The sequence below is a fragment of the Atractosteus spatula genome, chromosome 1 (assembly GCF_055471065.1).
Source record: "Atractosteus spatula isolate fAtrSpa1 chromosome 1, fAtrSpa1.hap1, whole genome shotgun sequence".
Lineage (NCBI taxonomy): Eukaryota > Metazoa > Chordata > Actinopteri > Semionotiformes > Lepisosteidae > Atractosteus > Atractosteus spatula.
In genome coordinates this window covers 53,291,165-53,314,680 of record NC_142706.1, presented here as the reverse complement: position 1 = coordinate 53,314,680, position 23,516 = coordinate 53,291,165, and the positions used below count along the sequence as shown (strand labels likewise).

The 23,516-nt window shown below is 38.9% G+C and overlaps 1 protein-coding gene across 1 annotated transcript in view; it reads left to right on the top strand.

Moving 5' to 3' along the window:
* Window positions 1-23,516, top strand: part of LOC148841269 (uncharacterized) — a 92,069-nt gene that overhangs the window by 17,826 nt on the left and 50,727 nt on the right. The window contains exons 5-7 of the mRNA XM_088924352.1: window positions 1,276-1,555; window positions 3,777-3,855; window positions 4,625-4,698. Of these exons, the coding sequence (XP_088780478.1) occupies window positions 1,276-1,555; window positions 3,777-3,855; window positions 4,625-4,698 (433 nt within the window). The remainder of the gene's footprint in view (window positions 1-1,275; window positions 1,556-3,776; window positions 3,856-4,624; window positions 4,699-23,516) is intronic.

The following is a 23,516-nucleotide window of genomic DNA, read 5'->3' as shown; positions in this document are numbered from 1 at the left end:
CTACAACGAAACCCCTTAGCACACCCCTCTGTATGCATTAGCAACAGAACTCCAAACTTTCACCATCCTCAGCAGTAGAAAGTTCCATATAAATAGTATCAAGGCAGGCCAGGATCCAATAATGCCAGTAGAGTGAATGTGGGGCTCCAAACACAATGCCAAAAAAATGTAACTGCAATCATACAGTAGCTGCCAGATCTTTTCATTCCACTTTGAAAGATCCAGCATAGCGTCATCATCCAGAAACAGAGCCAAGTGTTAACGGGGAATATTCCTATGTAGGGTGAATTGTTGCTGCAATACTTAAAAGATAAAGTAAAATTGTCTGTAAAAAATGTGATTATCGGAAATAGAATAGATATGCCATCTCTTTGGGTTTTTTTACAAGTCTTTCTAGTAAACAGCAAATCTTAATTGAGTAATTATGGGTCTGAAACATAATCTATAATGTTATAGATACCCCAGTATAGAGTTTACATGGTGAGATCCGCAAGAAGCCAGGCTTCTGCTCAATCTTTCAGTGAGGGCTCTTATGCTTTTAATATATGCTGCTATAAAATAGTCTAAGGGGGAAGAGAAATGGAACTGTGGGACTATCAAGCCAAGCACATCCATTTAGTATTATGGAGACATAACCATGAAGACAACTGAGAAAATCAGTCAATTTTAGTAAAAATCTACCTATTTAAAAGGTTCTGAAAGCTTTTTACTGTTCTGGCATGTAAAGCAGAGTAGATTTCAGGAGGAAGGAAAGGTTTCCTCTACTGCAGACTTTAACAGCAGTAATGCAAACTTGGACCAATTAATATCAACCCCTCTTAAAGTACCAAAATCATCAAAAATAGCAAATCAGGGAAACGAAGAGAGATATTCTCTACATATAATAATTTGCAACCTCCATAATATGGTATGCAATGTAATAATGTGTATTATTTTTGGCAGTAGGGGTTGAAGTAGGAGATTGACAACCAGTCTAAGGTAGAGGTTACAAGATGATCAATAAAAGTTAAAGTGGGCATCCCTGACAAATTCGCCTGAAAACAGGAATTTGGGAAGAACATTTAATGCAAGAGGGTTATTAAAATGTGCAATGTTAAAATCACTTTTAATTATTTAAAATGTTGTATGTCATGTATCCTTATTCTCGTTATCTATGAACACTTGAAAGAAGAAAATACCTGTAGAGAAGGGAGCTATGCTTTCATTTTGCATTGAATTAATTTTCTCTGTTTGGCTTTTGCAAAACAGATGTCTATTCAGATTTGTTTTTAACAGGATTTTTGTGGACCAGTATCTGTGGAGCATATAAGGATCTCTAATAATGCATCACCAAAACTAATCAAAAGTGCTCCAACACTGAGGAGAAAAACAAGGAATCATATATCTGATGACCATTCTTTTATGAGTAAGATATCTATAGAAGAATTATACAATTCTACAGAAACTCGCAGTGTTCAACTACAACAGAGATCTGAAATGCCTATGGCTGTCTGTGAGAACAACGACACAAGTCACACACCTCAAAGTCTGCAGTCTTTGCCCAGTCAACCAAAAGGTAGGATATTATCATTAAATTTACTGTAATCGTCTGTCTTCATAATAGCCAATAATTGAGACAATAATTGCTTAACTTCAGACTCAAGCAATAACTGGAGGACTTTAGTAACTTTTTGAAAAAGCAGAGGAAATCTAAACTGGATCAATCTCCAAATAGAAGCTGAAGTAAATAAAAATAAAACTGAAAAAAAAAATATTTTGCAAATCTACAGTACCATGTCTTCTGCTGGAAAAGATTTGTAATTATTTCAGCAGTTTGGGAACATTCAGAGATGGTATCTAATGGAGGAGATGATTTCATTGGAGCTTTATTCTAGAGGGTGGAGACCTACAATAGTTAAATGCATGTACTGGGTTGAACAGATATTAACAAACAATATCAGTCTAATTTTATATGAATTTATATTTAATAAAGCCACAGTGCAATATATACAGTATATTGTTACAGCTTTAGGTAACTGCGAAGTATCTTAGATTTTAGATAAAGTTTGTGACACTTGGAAGAATAAACACTTCTAGCTTCAAAGCAGAGAGGATGTTTGCTGAGGTCTGGGGGGGGGTCCCTTCAGCAACAATTGTAACATTTACTGTACCTTGGTGTACCAAGGTAGATTGTGGGTCAATGATCATCAATGAGCAGTACAGAAACACACAATATAAGAACACATTAAGAACACAGAGAGAAAAGGAATGTCACACATTCCGCATGCACTCACACAATCACGCTCTAACAAACGCCTTCAACATTCCAACGCACACCCACTTAGATGCTCACGCCGTGACTAATCTTCCTATCACCCTTCACTCCCGTTACTACTTTAACCCTCCTCTTTTCCCTTACTGTCGCTCATTAATTTGGATTTTCTTTGGAGCTTCCTTGTGTGCACCAGTCTTTCGGTTTTGATCTCAGTGTTGCTTCCTGGACTCTCGCTAGTTTCTGCCTTTACGATTTGGATTTGTCTCGATTGAACTGTCCCAGCCTGGTTTTTTTAACTTTCACCTGCCCATCGGTTTTTGAGTATAAGGATTTGCGTTTTTTGTAACATTTTTATAAGGACTTCCTACAACAGCACAGGGATATCACCAGCTTGAGCCCTGCATTTTGGCATAACGGTTGCTAACAAGGAAGAAGAGAAGCCGGGAACAAAATGACTGAAAACAATTGTTCTGAACACTGGTGTCCCTCAAGGGTGTCTACTGTACTCTCCACTTTTTTTTTAATCTCTGCATACAAATTCCTGTGTTTCTACTCAGACAGTTAAGATGTTAATGACACTTTGTGGGACTAATCAAAAGTGCCAGTGAATGCGAGTGTTACAGTATGTATGGAGGGGACATTAACAAACTGGTGTTTGGATTAAGTGGAGCTCACTGTGGACAAATCAAAGTTATCATTGCCAATGAGAAACGGAGCACCTTGATTTGACCTTCAATCAAATTGTCATTGTGTCAAGATTCCCCAAGTTTGTCAGAACAATCATTACATGGGAGATGGCAATGTAAATACCATTGTGAAGAAAGCACAACACCAAATCACTTTCCATAACCAGATGAAAAGGTTGAAGGTGTGTTAACATGGCACAGTACTGCTGAACAAGTATTGGGAGTGAGGTTTAAAGACTTTTCACAAAGTGATGTCGGTTTTATTTACAAGATCATAGGTTCTGCCCAGCCTTCCCTCACTACACTAAACACTACATTCCTCCAGGATGACTAAATCATGTTGCTAACCATTTTCATCCCTTCTGCCATGATTTTCAGTTAGACCCATCCTGTAGATCCATTAAGGCAGTTACCAGCTGTTCCAGTAACAGTTTATATCCCACCATGAAATGAGTTTGGCTGTGCCAGAGCTAAAATTATTCTGTAGGTTCATAGCCTGTGGGCATATACAATATGTTCATATATGTAGTATAATGTTATCACTGTGTAGAAGTGTAATAATAAATGAAATTATGGTTTGCCATAGGAGAGTGAATTCCTTTTACACTTTGGTAAAAAAAAAAGTATTTGTATTGGTGGCATTTTGTTTAAAAATCTGTTCTCATACTTTACCATCTTTAAGCACGTTGTCAATTACACTGATTTCTAATATCTTATTCAACACACAAAAGTAAGGTAGATCATAAAATGTGATGTTTAATTCATGGTGAAATTTTTTATAACTTGGTTTTTTTTAATTTTGCATTTTGATTTACTAATTATTTTTATTTTTGTAGGAAGTGTTCATGTAAATGATATTTTGCTGATGGTTAAGAATGTGAGTCTGAAAATGGAAAAGGGCAAAAGTCAAACCAGGTAATAAATGTAAAGAATTTAATTAAAATATTTCTGAAATGGCTTCTAAAACACTACTTGCTATGATCCTGGGCCAAGGACTTCCCAAGTACTTGTGTGTGTGGCTTTACTTCTTAAAATGAATGACCTCTAGCATTCTGTGTTATTTAATTACTTCATAATACATACTGTACCGCTCTGCAAAAGTCACTTCACATTGCTCTACTCATTTGTTTTTTTCCTACTTATAAATACCCATGGTTCTGTGATCATCTTCGCTGATAAAACAATTACCTTAACTTAAATTTTAACCATTTTGTTTCAAGATGATATTAATCTCTATTGTGATGTACACCTTTTAACTATATGAATTTGTAGAGTAGAACAAATTGTTAATGATGACCACCTCCCACTCATTTAATTTAGATCTAAATGGTAAATGGAATGGTTTATCTTGTATAACATATTATATTGTCTGCTGGTCTTCAGTTTGCCTTAAACAGCTGGGTTTAAGTGTGTGAAGATCTTGATTAAGATGAATTGATGATTGCTATATTGAATTGGTTTCTTCACACCCAAAATAAGATGTATTAATAACAGGCCAAATTTGTTATAATAGTTGAATAATTAGTGGGACTTTAAATCATTGTTGCTTAGAAAATATTTTAAGTTGATTGTGTTTAAGATGTGTAAGGTTTTTGCACAGCACTGTAGTGCAGATAAACAGTTTAAATTAAAACAAGAAAATTTACAAAATGTACATTATCAGTTTGCATTTCCATTTTTTCAGCAATTTATATAAAAGACCTGTTCAGCTTGCAGAAAAACTTCACCCAGATGATAATTTGCCCACAATTTGTTTAGGTAAGTTCCTCTGTCTATGTGTGTAAAAAAGGTGCCCACAATTTGAAAATGTTGATATCTAAAAAATGCATTTGAGACTCCGTGTAACTGTGATAAGCATGTGTTGTTGTATAGTATAAATAATTATAATGAGAAAAATATATAACTGACTTATTTCCTTTTATTGGTGTTTTGTGAGTCTCTGGTCATCTGCATAGAAAGACAATATACAACATAATCAGTAATACAATACAGCTGAAAATGGACTAAAATGATAGCAGATCAAGCTAGTAATTATTTAAGTACCTGAAGGTGTCAGAATCTCACCTTGCCCTTGAATCCAAGCGATGTTGAAACCAGGACTTTTATGAAAGCTTTGAATAGCTACACTGAATAAAATAAAATGGATAAGAAATCTTTGCAATCTTCTGTTTGCATGGAATATAGCCAGTTTAAATTTTGCCAAAATACTGGAGAAGTACTGACAGAAACCACAGTACCCTTGTGTTGGTGTTTATAGCCTGTGATAGATTGGAGTGCTGTCAAGGGTTTACCCTGCCATGTGACCATGGCGGTTCTGCGCGGGCTCATGCCCTCCACCATCCGTTTCGTCCCGAAACACCTGGGGCGAACCCGGGTCAGCCACATGACCTAAAGGAGACCTCCCACAGCCCTGGCAACTGAGGTCCCTGCTACGTCACTGTATCCGAACTAGCTCCGCTACACCTGCAGTGGCATGTTTTGGCTCCTCTGTGACCCTGTATTAGATAAAGCTGTTAGAAAGTGGATGGATCGATATAACATTGTAATGGTCTCCTAATTAACATTTTCTACATAGACACTTTAATAAACTAATAATCTCATGTATTTTGGGGGGAGAAGACCTCAGTTTTTTATGGATAGACAATCTTAGATACTGTACATAGACTGAAGCCATGGGTCTATATTGTATACACCTACATGCCAAATGTAAAATGACTCCTTTTCATTGCATTGGCAGGTACTTTGGCAATTTAAGAAATGATTAGTAGATGTATGTATTTCATCAACTGTACAATTGGCAAGCAGGCTATAAGTACATCGGCAAATTTCCATCAATAAATCAAATATTTTAAATATTGTCAATTAAAATTTCCAAAAATACCAGGGATTGATTGCAAATGAAATTCAAAATGTTGTGTGTCATAATCTTTTCATTTTAATGAAGTGGGCAGCAAATCATAATGTAGATAACAAATAGATTCGTTTTCATCAAGAGATCTCAAAGTAAAGGAACTGTATGTTTGGTCAGGAGTTTGATTGTGTTATACAAGAACATGAACACTTAGTAGGATTTTCTTCAAGGACAAACTAAAAACTGTTTAAAAATTACCACATGATACCTTTCGCTGTATGTGTCCAAAATACCTTTTTTTTAATAGATAAGTGGATACAACACTCATTTTTGTAAACCCCTTGTAAGTAATATATCCTTTGATTGAATCCATTTCTTTACAATCACTGCTGCCAACCGGTTTATGTACATTTTTAATGCCATTCTGAAAACTCTTATCAATAGAATTTTTATGCTGATAATTGTGATGCTTTAAATATTTGTAGAATACCAATCAATATTAAAATTGATACTGTATATTCAGTTGATGCCGTATTTGCATTTTTATGTGGTGTGCAGCAAGGGTACTTTGCCCAAGGATAAGGTGGACAGATTCATTCATAGAAAGATACTCATGCACAGAGCAGATCAACTCCATTATGGATGTTGACAGCTGAACAGACTTTAAATATTTGCCAATATGATTCATAAAGCAAATAATGCTTTAGAATACTTTGTAGTGTTTCATAGCCGTTCGGGGATGCCAAATATGTAATCATAGTGGCTCTCTGAAGGCACCAGTTCTGTAGGGTTTGGGCATTTACTGAGACAATTATCAATTGTAGCAGTAAATCACAAAGTTGATTCTTTTGATGGCTTTAGAATCCAACCATGCGACATAACTCAAACAGCGCACACACACAGGTACTGATACACGAGGATACATTTATTAATACATAGAATATGCATGTAAACCTAACAGATCTTATCGTGAGGGTTATCAGAATACAAAAGGTATATATTCAATCAGTTACGAAGAGTTACACATATCAAGAGGACATACGTTCAGTATATCATTCATTTAGACCGTTTCATAAATGAACTTGGTTATAACTTCTACATTAGATACTCAAAACAAGTACATAACTCTTAGGAATTAAATTGATATCAACTGGTTGGGATAACAATTGAATTCTCGAGCTGTAATGCAGTGAAGTTGAATACTCATCCAATTTCTGGGGATTCAGATCTCCTGCGGGCACAAAGAAACAGTTGCAGGCTGTTGCTATCCAATCCGCGCTCTCTGGCTCCATGCCAGGCTGTGCTGTGCGGCTTGCGACGGTGCGCTGCTGATGCTCACTGACCGGCTAGTTAGTGTTGGCTTTAACTAGCAAAGTTTGTGCACAGGAGAAAAGATGACTGTGGATCCCAGCAAGTCAGGAAGAGGACCGGTTCGTTCCTGATGAAGAGCTAGTTCTGAATAGTGATTCAGCTGTCCACAGTTCTGACCTGTTCACGAGGCCTGCTGCTGGTTACTCTCTGGCAACCTCCACTCTAGACTCTTAGAACAAAGGAAAGTTCTGGCACTCGGACACACTGGCCGTTTCGTGGTTGTCCGGGCTGAGTCTCGGGATGGTCAGGAGGCGCGCTGCGAGAATGTCCTGCCCTTGGGAGCCTTCTGCTCCTGGGCCGTCCTGCCCTGGAATTCTCCTTTGAATTCCCTTTAGAACAGTCCACAGAATCCTCTCCAGAATCTTACTGAATCTCCCGAATCTGAATCTCCAGGCCTGTGTTGCCTGTTTTTACCTGGAGGAACTTCAGCTCGTTGATTGGCTGAAAGTTCCATGGGCATCAGAGTCCCACGTGGGTTACTCAGCCCTATGAACAGAGAAATGGGGCCTCATTTGGGAAGCTCGGAAACACTTAATTCTCCCTTATTATTAAGCCTCGCCGCTACATATCCCCCCTTTTTGAAGGTCACGAGGTCCCGAGGCATTGTTGCCTTCAAAACAAAACAGAGTTAAGTGATGTCCCTTGCCATTAGAACATTAATCTTAAATGTCCACATTACTCCTCGAGAATTCATACCAGAACCAGCATTGGATACAAACAGGATGAATAACATCTGGAGTATGTATAAACACGGTAGGAGACATTATCTAAGTCTAGGAATTACACATCAGGAAGCTCACTGTCAATATCTGATACCTCTGTAGTAGATATTTGGGAAGAAGTCACTTCCTTTCTTTTGACATGCTACCTTTGACTCATTCATGCTACCCAGAGTACATCTTGATGTGAGAGTACATCATTCAGAGTACACTGTCAGTCATGATCCAGCTACCCGGCAGCAGTGTTACAATAACACCAGTTCCTGTTCCCAGCCCCCCAATAAACCACAACACCTGTGTTTGGTATCTGCTAGGGTGGTTTGGAGGTTTGTTCCATTAAAGCAAACTAACTACCTGTACCTCTTCAGGGCTTACTGTTTCTTGGATTTCTATCCAATTCAATAGTGTGGCACCTGAAGGCATCCACGACCTCAAGTTTGGTCTTATGTTGTCTGGTTCCAGACCGTACAGTGTTATGTTACCATGCTGTACTATGGCCTCCTCAGGAACTTAAAGGAACTGTTTTATTAGGTAGCTGCATCATGCCTGTCACAAGTCATGGTGACAGTTAAATGTGGTGTGCTGACCAGCCATTTACTTCCCACCTGCTCTTCATGGGGTTCATTAACCTCCCTCTACTCGTTAGTAGCTTTACACCCTTCATTGGTGAATCGTTTAGACACAGCCAACGGATAGCTTTGGTAGCCATACCCATCTCAAGATTTGGAACCGAATTCAATCTTGGATTGCCTTCTGGGTGAGCTATGAGCGATGGGGTTAATGTCACATACTCCTCTACTGAGAAGAGTGGAATCAAGTGGGTTGGGATTTGTGCCGTGGTTAGACTGGCTACAGTGGCACTAAACTCCCTTAACAGGTCTTGTGTCAACATTCTGGCCTGTTGCACACAAGCATAAACCCACTGTATAACACCAACAATCATGTCCACTGTTTGGGGAATAAGGTTTAACCCTGTTGCATAGGAAGTTGCCTGTAGGGTTTTCCCTAAGCTTTCCAACTTTTGCTGCTGTCGATACAGTCTGTCACTACCCTCTGGCATCTCTGACACCTGCCTTCTTGGGGCAGTCAGGGTGAGAGTGCCAGTAACAAACAAACCTACCAAAAAGAGCAAATGCACAACAGTGGTGGCAGCAATCAGTCCTCCCAAAAGTCTTTTAGGGTGGCTGATCCCAGTCATCTCCTTCTGAGTGACTGTTGCCTTTCTAAGCTGGCACAGCTTGTACATGGTGTCTTTCTCAGTATGCCATGTGGCATCCTGGGCACCAACATCCTGGAAATCTGGGGAGATCTGACGCAGCGGCTGATGCTGCTCCTCCATTTCCAGGGCATCTGCTTTTTCGATTTGTTCATGCCTGTGCTCTAGGAACCCTGCAGGGGGTGGTGCAGCGGTGGAGCATGCCTGACCCTCGGCTGAGTGGTCATCTGGAGCACCTGAGTGATCTGAGATTGTTACCCCATTCTCACTGTTCCGGTCCACCGTGCACACTTCCTGATTGAGGAATCCCTCTATCGGCATGTTTACAATCGTTTGCTGGGGGTAGGTGTAGGACACCTGCTCGCTCCCCCCTTCCCTCGCTAGGGGTTCAGGGAGCTGCCCCAGCACTGAGATAGCTAGTTCACTGTCTTCGAACTCGCTATCACCCACCAGGCCCATGTCAGTGCAGGCGGGGATTCTGACACCCCTCTTTGCGATGTCCTGCACTGGCAGGCGGGTGGCTTGACCATCCAGCTCCAGTCTGGCTGAACCACTGTTGGTCAGACTCAGACTGACAGACTGAGCTGGTGGCTGTGAGAAAACCGGCTCGGCTTTCATTCCCTGTCCCTTCTGGGGGACTGGGTGTGTTGGAAACCCTGCCGTTGAGGCAGGAACAATCAGGTCAGTCTCACTCACTACCTGGTAGTTGTGAGAAATAATGTTACCTGACTGCAGGTTCCCTGGGTCACAGCAGAGGGAATCGGCATCTGGGATCAGGTGTGTCCACAGCGCAGTAGTCTCAGCGTCCAGCTGGACCTCCTGTCTAACCTGTGAATGTTGCACCAGGGGCACCTGGTGGTGGCCCTGTGACAGCTGCTCAAGCAGATCCTCACTAATAGAGGACCCCTCACGGCTAAGGGTGAGGGCTACATCACCAACCTGCTCTCCTGCCATCTGGATCCCTTCCACCACTGCGGGGTGGTGGTCCTGACCCCTCTTGGGTGCCAGGGTGCACAGGGAAAGCTCCTTTTCATCGCCAGGTGGGGAGATCTGCTCCTCTTTAGGGATGTAAAAGGGGTGTGCTTTACCTGGTGGATCAGGCGGCTGCTTGGAGCACCGCTCCTGTGGCAGGGAGGCTGTTGTGACCTCAGCCGGGACACGACTTCCCTGTATTTCCGGGGAACAAGAAAATATTTTTATTTCTTGTCCAGAGGGAACAGAAGGAATCTTCACATAGGCTTCTGTGTTCGGTGGGCACTGTGTGAGCACAGTCTGCCTCTTGGCCCCCCTTTCCTTCTGTACAGAAGGCTTAGGAGCCTTGACCTGTTTCCACACTTTGCCTTTCTGGTGATCCACCAAAGGTTCCACTCTGAGTCGCATGCCCTTTTCTTTTTCAACCCGTTTGAGCTTGCCGTGTGACATCAAACACCTTTCAACCTCAGTGTCAATCAGTGTCTCACTGGGTAAGACATCTCCCATGGCAGCCTTGAGGTAAAAGCTTCCTGCTTTTCCTCTGTGTTTTACTGCCTGCTCTGTGACGTTAGGGGTGGAGTCAGCACTCGCTTGGGAGTGGCCGACCTCATCCAGGCAGGAACCCTTCCGCTCAATCAGATAGACTGAGGGAGTGGGAGGGGGCGGGTCTCCGCCTCCTCCAGTGGAGAGTATCAGCTCATTCACGCTTCCGGCAGCCTTGGGGAGCGGTTGTCCCTGTCCTAATAAAGCTTGTTCAAGCCTGGCCAGGCGGGCGGCTACTGAATCCTTTTGTTCAGCCTTTTCTAGCCCTTTCCCTCCCCCGGTGTTCTCATGGCACTTAGGACGCTGGGTGCGGTCCTGTGTGCATGCTTTGGAACGGGGCTTAGCCAGCTCAGGAGCCTGTGCTCCTTCGAGCAGGAGGGAATTAACCCTGCTGGCTCTGACGGCGAACACAGTCGCTTTAGCAGCTTTTTGCTCAGAGCGACTTTGGACATCATACTCCCAGGCTTTCTGCACGAATCTCTTAATATCAGTCATTTTCATGGTCTGTGCATCTGTATGCATTAAGATCATCTTTCTGACTGATGGGTGGAGATTCGCAATGAATAAACCCTTGAAATGTATGTTCTCTTCGCAACCCTCATCATTTCGCCCTGCAAAATAAGTTCGTCTAAGTCTCTCGTAATATTCGCGAGGGGACTCTGCTCTCTCGTGCTTAATGTTAAGAGCGGCGGCTATCGCGGCAGTCGGGTCAATAAACGCACTGTATTCTTCGATAAGTGCATGACAAAGCTGTTCAAAGTCATTACAGACTTCTTTCATCTGCCTAGCCATCCACTCATGTACAGCTCTGCTGGTAGTTTTCCTGACCAGAAACACTTTCTCCTGTTCTGTGGCGTTTGGCAGGTACTGCAGGTTATACCTGAGGTCTTGAATATAACTCTCGATATTATTCTCTGACACTGCGGGGTCAAATCTCTCTATGTCCTTCGCTAGCTCTCTCAGAGAATGGAGATTTATTCTTCTAGCTTCTCCGCTGACGGAGATATGGAAGAGATCTTGGTCGGACTTGTCGCTGCTAGAGAGAGTGCTTAATAGCGACTCGAATTCAGACCTTTTAGCAACAATCGTTAAACTTAAAGAGTATTACTTTTAAGTACGAAATCACAGTTTTACCACAGAAAACCACAAGATCAAGTATGCAATCAACCCGGTAGATTGCAAAAGATCACAAAACACTCAAGCACTGCTTAAAGAGCAAGGGGAACTTTTTCTTTCGGCTTTCAGCACACTGTATTATCGTGTATGAAACCCGCAGCGTTTTATATGAATTATTCCGCTTGGTTGATTCATTTCAGTCTTGCCACGCCCACCCAGGGACGCCAAATAATGTAGTGTTTCATAGCCGTTCGGGGACGCCAAATATGTAATCATAGTGGCTCTCTGAAGGCACCAGTTCTGTAGGGTTTGGGCATTTACTGAGACAATTATCAATTGTAGCAGTAAATCACAAAGTTGATTCTTTTGATGGCTTTAGAATCCAACCATGCGACATAACTCAAACAGCGCACACACACAGGTACTGATACACGAGGATACATTTATTAATACATAGAATATGCATGTAAACCTAACAGATCTTATCGTGAGGGTTATCAGAATACAAAAGGTATATATTCAATCAGTTACGAAGAGTTACACATATCAAGAGGACATACGTTCAGTATATCATTCATTTAGACCGTTTCATAAATGAACTTGGTTATAACTTCTACATTAGATACTCAAAACAAGTACATAACTCTTAGGAATTAAATTGATATCAACTGGTTGGGATAACAATTGAATTCTCGAGCTGTAATGCAGTGAAGTTGAATACTCATCCAATTTCTGGGGATTCAGATCTCCTGCGGGCACAAAGAAACAGTTGCAGGCTGTTGCTATCCAATCCGCGCTCTCTGGCTCCGTGCCAGGCTGTGCTGTGCGGCTTGGGACGGTGCGCTGCTGATGCTCACTGACCGGCTAGTTAGTGTTTGCTTTAACTAGCAAAGTTTGTGCACAGGAGAAAAGATGACTGTGGATCCCAGCAAGTCAGGAAGAGGACCGGTTCGTTCCTGATGAAGAGCTAGTTCTGAATAGTGATTCAGCTGTCCACAGTTCTGACCTGTTCACGAGGCCTGCTGCTGGTTACTCTCTGGCAACCTCCACTCTAGACTCTTAGAACAAAGGAAAGTTCTGGCACTCGGACACACTGGCCGTTCCGTGGTTGTCCGGGCTGAGTCTCGGGATGGTCAGGAGGCGCGCTGCGAGAATGTCCTGCCCTTGGGAGCCTTCTGCTCCTGGGCCGTCCTGCCCTGGAATTCTCCTTTGAATTCCCTTTAGAACAGTCCACAGAATCCTCTCCAGAATCTTACTGAATCTCCCGAATCTGAATCTCCAGGCCTGTGTTGCCTGTTTTTACCTGGAGGAACTTCAGCTCGTTGATTGGCTGAAAGTTCCATGGGCATCAGAGTCCCACGTGGGTTACTCAGCCCTACCAGTCCCTGATTGGTTGATCAAGGTGAGATATGAGTCACTTAGTCCTGACACTTAGTAATGCAGTCCAGATGTCCATCTGGCACTCCCTAGACTGATAGGCACCAGTGGATGACCATTGATCATGATAGCCAGACTTAGCTAAGTGCATCCCCCTTTGGGAGCTGTCCTAGGAAACCTTAAATCACCCTGCACTAATGGTCTCTCTGTGGCTGCACCACAGAGATGAACAGAGAAATGGGGCCTCATTTGGGAAGCTCGGAAACACTTAATTCTGCCTTATTATTAAGCCTCGCCGCTACAACTTAGTAGGGAAATTACAAGAAAACAGTTACTTTTTGCCTAGGATTTTGCCCTTGCTTTTATTAATCCAAGTAATTCAAAATTTTTATTCTAACTGTATTACTCATAATTAATTCATCAACACGTCTTTGGCAGGGTTGTGAAAGAGTGAGGTGCTCAACAGTCTTTGGAGAAAAAAAGGAAAACAACCATTTAATGTTCAGAGAAAATAGAAGTGTCAAACTACTGGTAAATCACATTAAATTAAATTCAAGAAAATTATTCTACTTAAAGGAACACTTGAGAATAGAAAATATGAAAACTCTTATTGCATCTTGTTGTGGATAGCGGTTAACTTAGATTCTTAAATTGAGCCTAAGGCTTATCTGCTAGTGTTTGATTTCAAAGTTTGCTTTGACAATTTGCGTTTGTCACCTTTCTCACCTTTCTGTGAAAGTACACAAATAAGAAGGTTTGCTCCTCTTTTCTTTTTTGGCAGGAGCTGCTGTTGCTGGCTTACAAGCATATGAGACTTCATGAAAAAATGCCATTGAACTATGTTTGCATTGTATATCATTGTGCTACAGTAACAAAGCAGCAAAGAAACAGAGGGCTTCTTTTTAGGACTCAACTTTGTCATGTGATTTCTTTGGAAATAACTTTTTATTGGTTTCCAATTGTTCATTCAATATATTGTAATAGAAACATCTAGATTAATGGAATGGTTGTACATTGGTCAGGCTACACATGGCTTAGCCTTGTGGAATCCCAGTACAACAGTAAAAAACATACTAGATCATTACCAGTTGTGGGAATGCTACACCTTTATACGATTATCAGCAGAAACTGTATTGCGAAAGTTATATTTGTAGACTAGATTTGACATTCCCAGTGCAGGTTGTGAGGTACTGTAGGATAGGTGTTCATATTAAAGTAAATAAGATTAATTGTAGGGCTATGTGTATGATGGGATTAAGAATGTAACCGTGTTATGAAAAACATAGAAACTTGCATACAAACCACATTAAGGTTTTTTAAAGAGGTCCCTGATGTATTGTTCTTAGTTCTAAGCAATACAGTATGTCCTTCCAATGAGGAAACATAAGTATAGCTACAGTAACTGCTGGATTTAACATTTGTACTTTTTAAAGTACTTTTTTTTAACTTTTTAAAGTAAAATACATTAAACGTCTGATTTGTAAGCATTAGCAAAAAAAAATGCTTAGAATAACCACCCAACCAGCATGTTGCACTGAATCCTACAAAGCCTCAGTGTGAGAAGCACCAGCAAGCAGAGATGCCAGAGCTTGGGCATGGCTGAGGCTACTTTCCGAATGACAGTGTCTTAGCAGTTCTGAGAAAGGTGTTTTATTAAATGTCAGACTAATTGCTAGTAATGCCAGGTCTGTAATGCAAACCTGTGTTAATTTAGTGGACCTTTCTTCTATACGAGCTGTCCTTCATTTCTGTCTCTTTTTTTTATCTGAGCCGGCGTGGCTTCTTGCATAATACTGTAGCTCTGCTTTCATAGATTCTAATAACACATGGTCAAGGTTCAATTATGAGGTTAGAGTAATACAACTACTCAAACATGTTTTAATACGTTATTAACAGCTCTATTAATACCTAGAATAGCTCATGTTATTTTACTGTATGTAGTAGTTTTATAAGCAGCCTTTTCAAAGAAAAAGTATGTCAATGGAAATGATTATTGAGCTGTACATCTGAGAGATTCTGTTTGTGATATTTTAATTTTCTGAATTTTGTGCAATTAAAGTTTCTGTACCACAAAATCCTTCAAAAGAACAAAATAATTAGATAACCACTTCTTATGTTTGGGGGGGGGGGTTATTAAAACAGCAGAAAATGTAAATTTCTGAACCGATGGAGTTTTGAGCTGGTACTTGACTTTGCTACTTTGGCAGCTTAAGGAGTTCCGGGTTTTCTATATCCGTTTTGAGTGAAATACTGTTTAATTAAAACACTGCTACAAATGTAGCACTTTTTTAATTCAGCACATATTGCATTTTTCATTATAAAGAATATGTTTTGCAGGCCTAATTGGAAGGCTCAATATGGTTGAAAAACTTGATTTGTAAAAGGATTCTTGGTATCCAACTACTACACAGGAATGGTCATAATTACACTTTAGCTTGTGATTAGATTAATATAACACAGCTAATACAAAAACTGACTGTTAACTTGAGGCATAGTGGCATCCAGATACATAACCATATAAGCATACATGTTGATTGTATTGTCCGTTTGTGTTGCGACCGTGTGAATAGACAGCACTATCACTTCGTGTGGTACTTACGGTTTGTTTGTTTGCTGTTTGAGATTTTCTGATACTGTCATGATGTCAGCCTATGGTGGCTCCAAAGGTCCAAACCTAACCCCGCCTTCTAAAGGCATATTTATAGCGTGTAAAGCAAAAAAACACACGCAGGTTTCAATGGGAAGATTCCATTTTTACTTTTACTTGGGGAAAGCCTAAAAAGGAAGCGGTAAAATGTTATTTTTGGATACATCTTTTTTCTTCTTTGTTTTGGAAATTATTATGACCAGACTGAATGAATTGTGAAACATTGTGTGTAAAAAAGATCATTAAGACAATGGTTGATTCCGGGGGGAAGGGGTTTACAAACGATATAAACTGCTCCTTAGCCTAGATCGTTAGTTGAGTTTGATGTTCGGGAGTGAAGGATTAAGGGTGTCAGAGTATGTACAGTATGCAGAGTTCTAGCTGGATCTTTTTGGGATTTCTTTTTGTCTCTGTTGTAAGAGCTGTTTTTTTTTATAAATCTTTTTGTATTTTTCTTGTTGGGATAAATAAATTGCACTTTGATATAACTGAGTGCTTTACAGTGGTGCAATCATTTGGGGAAAAGGACCTGCTTTGGCCAGCGCTTGGGCCATTTTGTGCCAATATCACTAATCAGGGCCTGGCTACTCAATTTCTTGACGATTGTTTCCTCAACAACTGTCCTTACTTGCTGATAGCTGTAGCCATGGCAACCACCATAGTTCCCATTGACACTCTTCCTATAGAAAAACTGGTTGTGATGCTGAATAGAGGCATTGGGAAAAGCATTTTCTTAATAGGGTGCCAATATTGTGAATCGTAAAATTATTTCCTTATTTGCTCAGTAAAGGTCCAAATTCCTTATAACATGAAGTGACATTTAAACTCAACTCTTTACCTTTGCTGTTTGTTTGTTGGATAGGCTATGGGTTGTCCTAAGTCTACAGTAATTTGATAAAATATAGTCTACTATACAGTGCCCTATTTTTCATTAGCCTCCAATTGATCTAATTACAGTACATTCCAGAATAAACTAACGCGGTGGCTCTGTGGATAAAGGTCTGCACCTGTGGCTGAAAGGCTGCCGGTTCATATCCCGTGGCCGGCAGAGGAATCCTACTCTGTTGAGTCCCTGAGCAAGGCCCTTAATCCCAACTGCTCCAGGGGTGCCATATAAATGGCTGACCCCATGCTCTGACCCCAAGCTTCTCTCCCTGTCTGTGTGTCTCATGGAGAGCAAGTTGGGGTATGCGAAAAGACAAATTCCTAATACAAGAAATTGCATATGGCCGATAAAGTGATCTTGTCTTACAGTACACAAAGTAAAGTATTCTATAGAATATAGTATTCTGAACGTATTACTAGTTATAAAGGCAAGATATTCACAGAGCCTGTGAAGGCATTGACTTTAAAGGATACAACCAAACAGTTCTTGCAAGGGTGTGATACAGAGATCATTCCAAGGGAAATGATGAAAGTTACTTTGATCCTGCTAGCAACTTGAAAAAGCTGTTTCATATTGCAGATGCTGCGGTGCTGTACAGTTGTGGAGCTTGAAGGTGACCACTGACATTATAAACATTAAAAAGGTTGCAGACGAGAGGAGGCCCATCTTGCCTCTTTGGTAGATCAGTAACCAAGGGAATCTGAATATTTTCCAGACATTTCTTGATAGAGCACAGAGTTTGTGGCTCAACCACCTGGCTAGAAAGCTAGTTGTAGATGCCCACACCTCTTTTATGTAAAAGAAGAATTTCTTGTTCTCCTTTTTAAATTAATTCCCTATGCTTTGAAGTATGAATTGAAACAGTATGGGTCCAGTCAAAAATAAAGGCTTACAGTTTCAGGAAAGTAGACTATGGAGGAATGAGAGAGAACTGAAAAGAAGTAGAGTTAAGTCAAATAGATATTAAATCAGTAGAGAATAGTTGACAACAGTGCACGGACGTTCTGCTTTAAGTAGAGACCCCAGCTGTGAATAAAACATTAGAAATCAGTGACCCACATACTGTAGATTACATCATTATAAAAATATTGTGTTTAAAGCAAAAGAATTTTAGATATTTTCATGCTATTATGTAATTTAATGAAAAAAGCAGTGTAGGAGTTGTGTGAATTTACTGGCACAATTTATTAATTGTAACAGTAAATTGTGTGAGATGTTCTTGGCTGTTGAAAATCAATCAACAGAATAACAAGTAGTCTGCACACAGATTCAAAATTCACATTTATCAATACATATAATGTGTACATAAAAACATTCAAAGAAATACATGAAACAATATGCCTACTGTAATGTAGGTACAAATCGCAAATCTTTTACCGAAGAGTTATCAAAATACAGTATAACTGATATCAAAATTACAAAGAGATACAAACACAAGGATTATGCATTTACTATAACATTGGTTGTACGAACATGTTAAACTGTCTCATAAAAATACTCAACATTCAGATGCTCATAATTAAATATTGTTACATAGATTAATTACATTGATTTCAAATGTGTTAGGGTAGCAATTTAATTCTCTAGATCAATAATGTTGAATACTGAATTTTACTCAACAACTGTGCAGCTCATGGAGAAGGATCCTGGTGCAGCATCAGCATGTCAGGAAGAGAAGGTCCTACTGTAGCCTCATGCTGACAGTCTATTCTCTTGAGTAGGACCTCCTGGTTAGTGTTGAGCTGAACAAGGATAATATTCATGCACAAAGGTGATGGCTTGGACAGAGTGAATTACTAATGGGGATAAATATTGAAATATTCAGGTGTGCTGACAAATGTCTACGGTAGCTAGCAAGTCACAAGGCCTTGTTTCAGATTAGACCTTGAGCAGAATTCTGTTATACAGTATACTGTACCATTCTCTCTCCTAACTTGGTGCTTCAGGCAAAAGTTTAAGGCCCAAGGCATTAGGCAACAGTAGTGGCCATCATGGGACATCCACAACAACACTTACTTAATAATAAGTATTGCTGATAAAGAAGTAAAAACAAAGGACTTGATAACTTTAATTTCTTAGTTAAAAGAGTGACTAAGCTCCTTTCTTTATTTCTGCTCGAAGCATAGAACAGATTTATCTCAAGAATAGATCAATTAAAAGCAGAGATTTATTCAATTATGGGGCTTAAGCAAATGTCCAACACTGACAGTCAGAAGGAATGGAACCTTTTTAGTCTTGAACAGAGAAGAATACGTACAGTACACGTTTTCAAAAACCTCATAAGGATTTACAAAGGACACCCAATTGGCACCAATAAAAACTATAGGGAAGTGCATTAAACATTGAGGACAGGAGGCACTTTTTCACCTATAAAGTTCTGGAAATATGGAATAAACAACTCAGCTGTGTTGTATAAGCTGATACCTTCTTAAATAGATACCTCTTTTTAAGAAAGCCTAGAAAACCTATACGTGGATACCATGTTTGCTGTCCTAAAATGGCGATACAGAGCTCCAGTATGAGAGTAACATATGAGATTTAAGGTCAAAGTGTGACATTTTTCTTTTTTGCTTTGCAAAAAATACACTTTGTTTTGCATTATCTTTCCCCTGTTTCCTAACCTGAAAACCACAATTTCTCATTATTCACTCCTACCATGGCACATAATTGTAACAATTCATAAACATATTACATACAGGGTTTTTTTATATGGGTAAGAGGACCAGCATATTTTTAAATTTCTGAATTAGATATGTTGAAAGTGCATTTTTACAGGTTTATATTTTTCCTTTTTGTTTACATGTATAATTTTATTCAATGTACCCTACTGTGGAACACATAATTTGTTTATGTTTAAAAACATAGATTAAATTCCTTGGTAACAGTACAGTTGCACAGATCAACAGTTTCTAAAAATGATAACCTTGTGCTGTTTCTGATTGTCAGAAGGTAGTTTTATCCCATGAGTGACTGCCCATTGAGACATAGATTGCAATTGAATGTTAAGGGATAGAGAATCTACAGTCTCATCATGCTTAATGAAACCTAACATCTCAACATACAGCACTGTACATACTGGGAAGAGCAGATTTGTCCCTTATTTTAGGCAAATGTGCAGCAAAATGTGTTTTTCAGAGCAGCTTGTGTGTTGTATTTAATGATATACTGTATTGTGTGTTTGAATTGTAGCAGTATTTGTACATAAGCTGTCAGCATGGAACAGCTTTTGCAATAGAAGTTATGCTTTATTCCCACAGATATTGACCTGCTTAATTCAAACAACTGATGTATATTTTACTTTCTATTTATTTGTTCCATCCTGTATGTACAGTATCTCACATGCTAATAACCCACATTTCTTTATTTTTTCTAAATTGTATAGATTACTTAAGCTGCCAACTTCTTTTTCTAATCTTATACATGTATGTTTCTTATTTGTAAATGGGTTCATATTGTGATAAATTTATTATGTATTTTGTTATGTGTTCTACCTGGCTACAATGCAAATTTCCCATCTGGGACAATAAAGGAAATAAGCAAGTAGGAAAAGACTGTGGTCACAGCAATAGAAATCTGAGTCATGATTTTCCCAGGGCTGGGTGGAAAATCTTTTCTTTGATTTAGGAATGTGTATATTATCTGCAACAAAAAGCCTTTGAAGTGTCCCATTTTTACTCTTAAAACCTTACCTTTTTTTGGTTCTCTCTGCTTAGCCTGCTGGAGTAAAGAGTGAGCCTTTTGTTAAAATAAGAAAGTAATATGTTATGTTTCAAGCCATAGAGGAAGCTCTTAACTGCACACATCAGTTTGCTGAAGGAAATAATAGTATGGTAGAGCAGGATACAGAATCGCAGCACTATCATTGTGGCTCATGACGCAGGAAAAAAGAGCTTTTATCATCCTAACAAATTTGATTTTACTTCAACTGCATTTTACTTTGAAATTTTGAACAGTGTCTATTGAAAGTTTTACATTTATAATTTAGTTCTTTTAAGTTATACTAGGAATCCTTTTGTCTTGAATACAGTCCTTGAAGTTTGACATTGTAAGATTCTAGGTGGTCAGTGGTTAGTGAAATACGTGAAAGAGAGTCTTCTTTAAATGTATACAGATTAATAAGACTACAGGTTGGTAAGCAAACAGATCTAAAAATGTCTAAAACAATGATATATCCTATATTATGTACAAGGCAAAATAGACTTAATATAAACATTTCATATCATGCTGTACTAACATGAAGTACTTGTTAACTTAATACATAGTAAAACGTCTTACAACAAAGGCGTCCTCTGTTTTACTTTCTACCATTTACATAACACCATATTTGCAGTCTATAAATAGCAAGCTAACATACAGAACCAAACTAATATGCAGAATAGGGAGCCATCAGTGTGGAGGAGTGGTTGGAGTCTGGACTCCAAAAAGTACAGGAGGGGCAAGGTCTTTAGGAAGGCATGTTACTCATATTGCTTCACTAAACTGGTCAGCTGTATAAAGTCCTAAGGTACCTATTTTGGTTAAAAGAATGAATCATATAAAATAATAATAACAATAAATAATGGGTAAATAAGATTGCAGTGGGATTAAAAGGCACAGATTCTGTGTTACAGACATAGAAAGCATAGATGCATTGTACCATCGCAAGAGCTCTAACTCTGGCTTTGAAAAACAGTCATGGTCATAGAACACCTCTTTTACCCTGCTACTTTTGCTTCCTCACTTGTCAATGTGTTAAGACACCCATCATTCATCACATATATCTCTGAAGCCATCCTCAAAAATACTGACAAATTATTATCTTTCTGACACAACTTTGCACTTGTCATAAATGTATTGGGGATATTACAACATTATGAAATTATTAAAACTAATATGACTTTTGAGGAAAAACTCCTAAGTGTTTCACAATTTGTGACAGTGAATTAAGGAGCTGATTGCAGCAAATATTGAGGTGTCATTTTAGTTGTATCTGAATTACTTGCAAGACATTTCACATGAAATTGTTAGCTAGGTTTTACAGAGGCTTACATTTACAGTATAAGCTTGTTGTATACAACATCTGGAAATAGTTCTCTCAATGGTTTGTTTAGCACTTTAGTAAATTATGTACTTATTATTATGTACATTTATTTCTAATACTACTATTGTTCACAAATGATATTAATTTTTACAACGTAAATTTAGTTAAAATCTTAAATATGCAATATTCCATGGACATATTTTTTAAGTACTCTGTCCTTAAGTGATACATAAATATAGGATTTCGATTTTATTACACTTCAAATTTCTTATTTTTGTTGTCTATACCAGAAAGTAAGTAATTTTGTCTTTCCTTGTATCACAGGGCTCATTTGCTACTGTGCTTGTCACAGAAGCTGACCACCCCACTCGGTACTTTGATGACTGTTAGGAATCAGTTAAACATAACGATTTACTTTCTCACTCACAGATTCTAAATATACATTATACAATATATTGATATAATGCACAACATGCAAAACAAACCAACATGAGTAATAGCATATACAGTATCTGTGAATCAATCTGTCGTGACATGAAAGGCTGACCATACACCTAGGGATTACAAAGACAAGAGTTAAAATATCGTCTTTAACAAGAGCTATTGTCTTCCTCGTAGTTTGTCATTTTCTTACAATTAAATCACTCATTCACATTCATATAAAGACAAGTAAATATGCATTTATTATCATTAAATACTTTAACAAATGTATTTGGATTAATACTTTAGCTCTTGAGCATTATAGTGTGAATAAAAAAGTTTTATACTCAAAGATCAGTTGGCCAAATGTTTCTTGATGATTTTTGAAATTTCTGCTGAAGCTTTTGCCCTCTTTAGCCACAGTCCTGTTTTTACACTGATGCCAAAGCTGCTTTGGCAAGGCACGAGAAAAATTATTAATATCACTTAAATCTTAGTGTATAATAAGTCTTGCCTTAGGTGAGAGGTCTGCCCATTCGGCATTGCCAAATTGTCCCCTGTCTGACATGTACATGCTGTACTATTCTGAAGCAAGATGATTCATGAGTTTCTGCTCCATATGTGGGTAGACTAACATTCACAGCAGCTTCTGTTGTAAGTATACCATGTGGTAACAGCATAAGACTTTCTAAGCAAGAGGAGGTGTAGTTGTTAAATACCATGTTAACAGCGTTTTTTAAGAGCAGATTGAAAATTTGCCTAAAGAAGATACATTATTGGAGCAAATGCATGTACTGTACAAGAGCTCTTCTCAATGGAATTGATTGTTTTAGGCTCATATTTTGTGTAGTAAGGAACATTTTCAAATCTGATGAATGCAGCATTCATTGACTGTTTGGAGAATTGCTCTATTTAAAACCAGCTAGGGTTGAGTTCGGATTCCTACAGTACTTAGAGATTTTTTAAATATAAGCCTGTGTTTGGGGGCCCAAGTGAAATTAAGAGAGTAATCATTTTCACCCGACTTCAATTTTTTTTCAGATAGCTTTGGCAGCTTATTTTACTGCATAGTTCAGGATTTGTCATTGCAAAAGTGAGTCAAAATAAAACTGGGAAGAAAACCCATTCCATTGGTTAAACTCTCTCTCGTTTGTCCCTTCAACTGGAAGTAAAAGTATAGAATGTTTTAGGCTTATATTTTGTGTAGTAAGGAACATTTTCAAATCTGCTGTATACAGACTTCATAGACTGTTGAGAGAATTGCTCAGTTTAATAGCCTGCTAGGGTTAGCAATCCCATGGTACTTAGATATTTTTTAATCTCATGGCTGTATTTTGGGGCCTAAGTGAACTTTAGGAAGAGTAATACTTTTCATGCAACTTGAATTTTTTTCTTTTGGATACATTTGGCTGCTTAGAGTTTATTGAATAGTTCACAA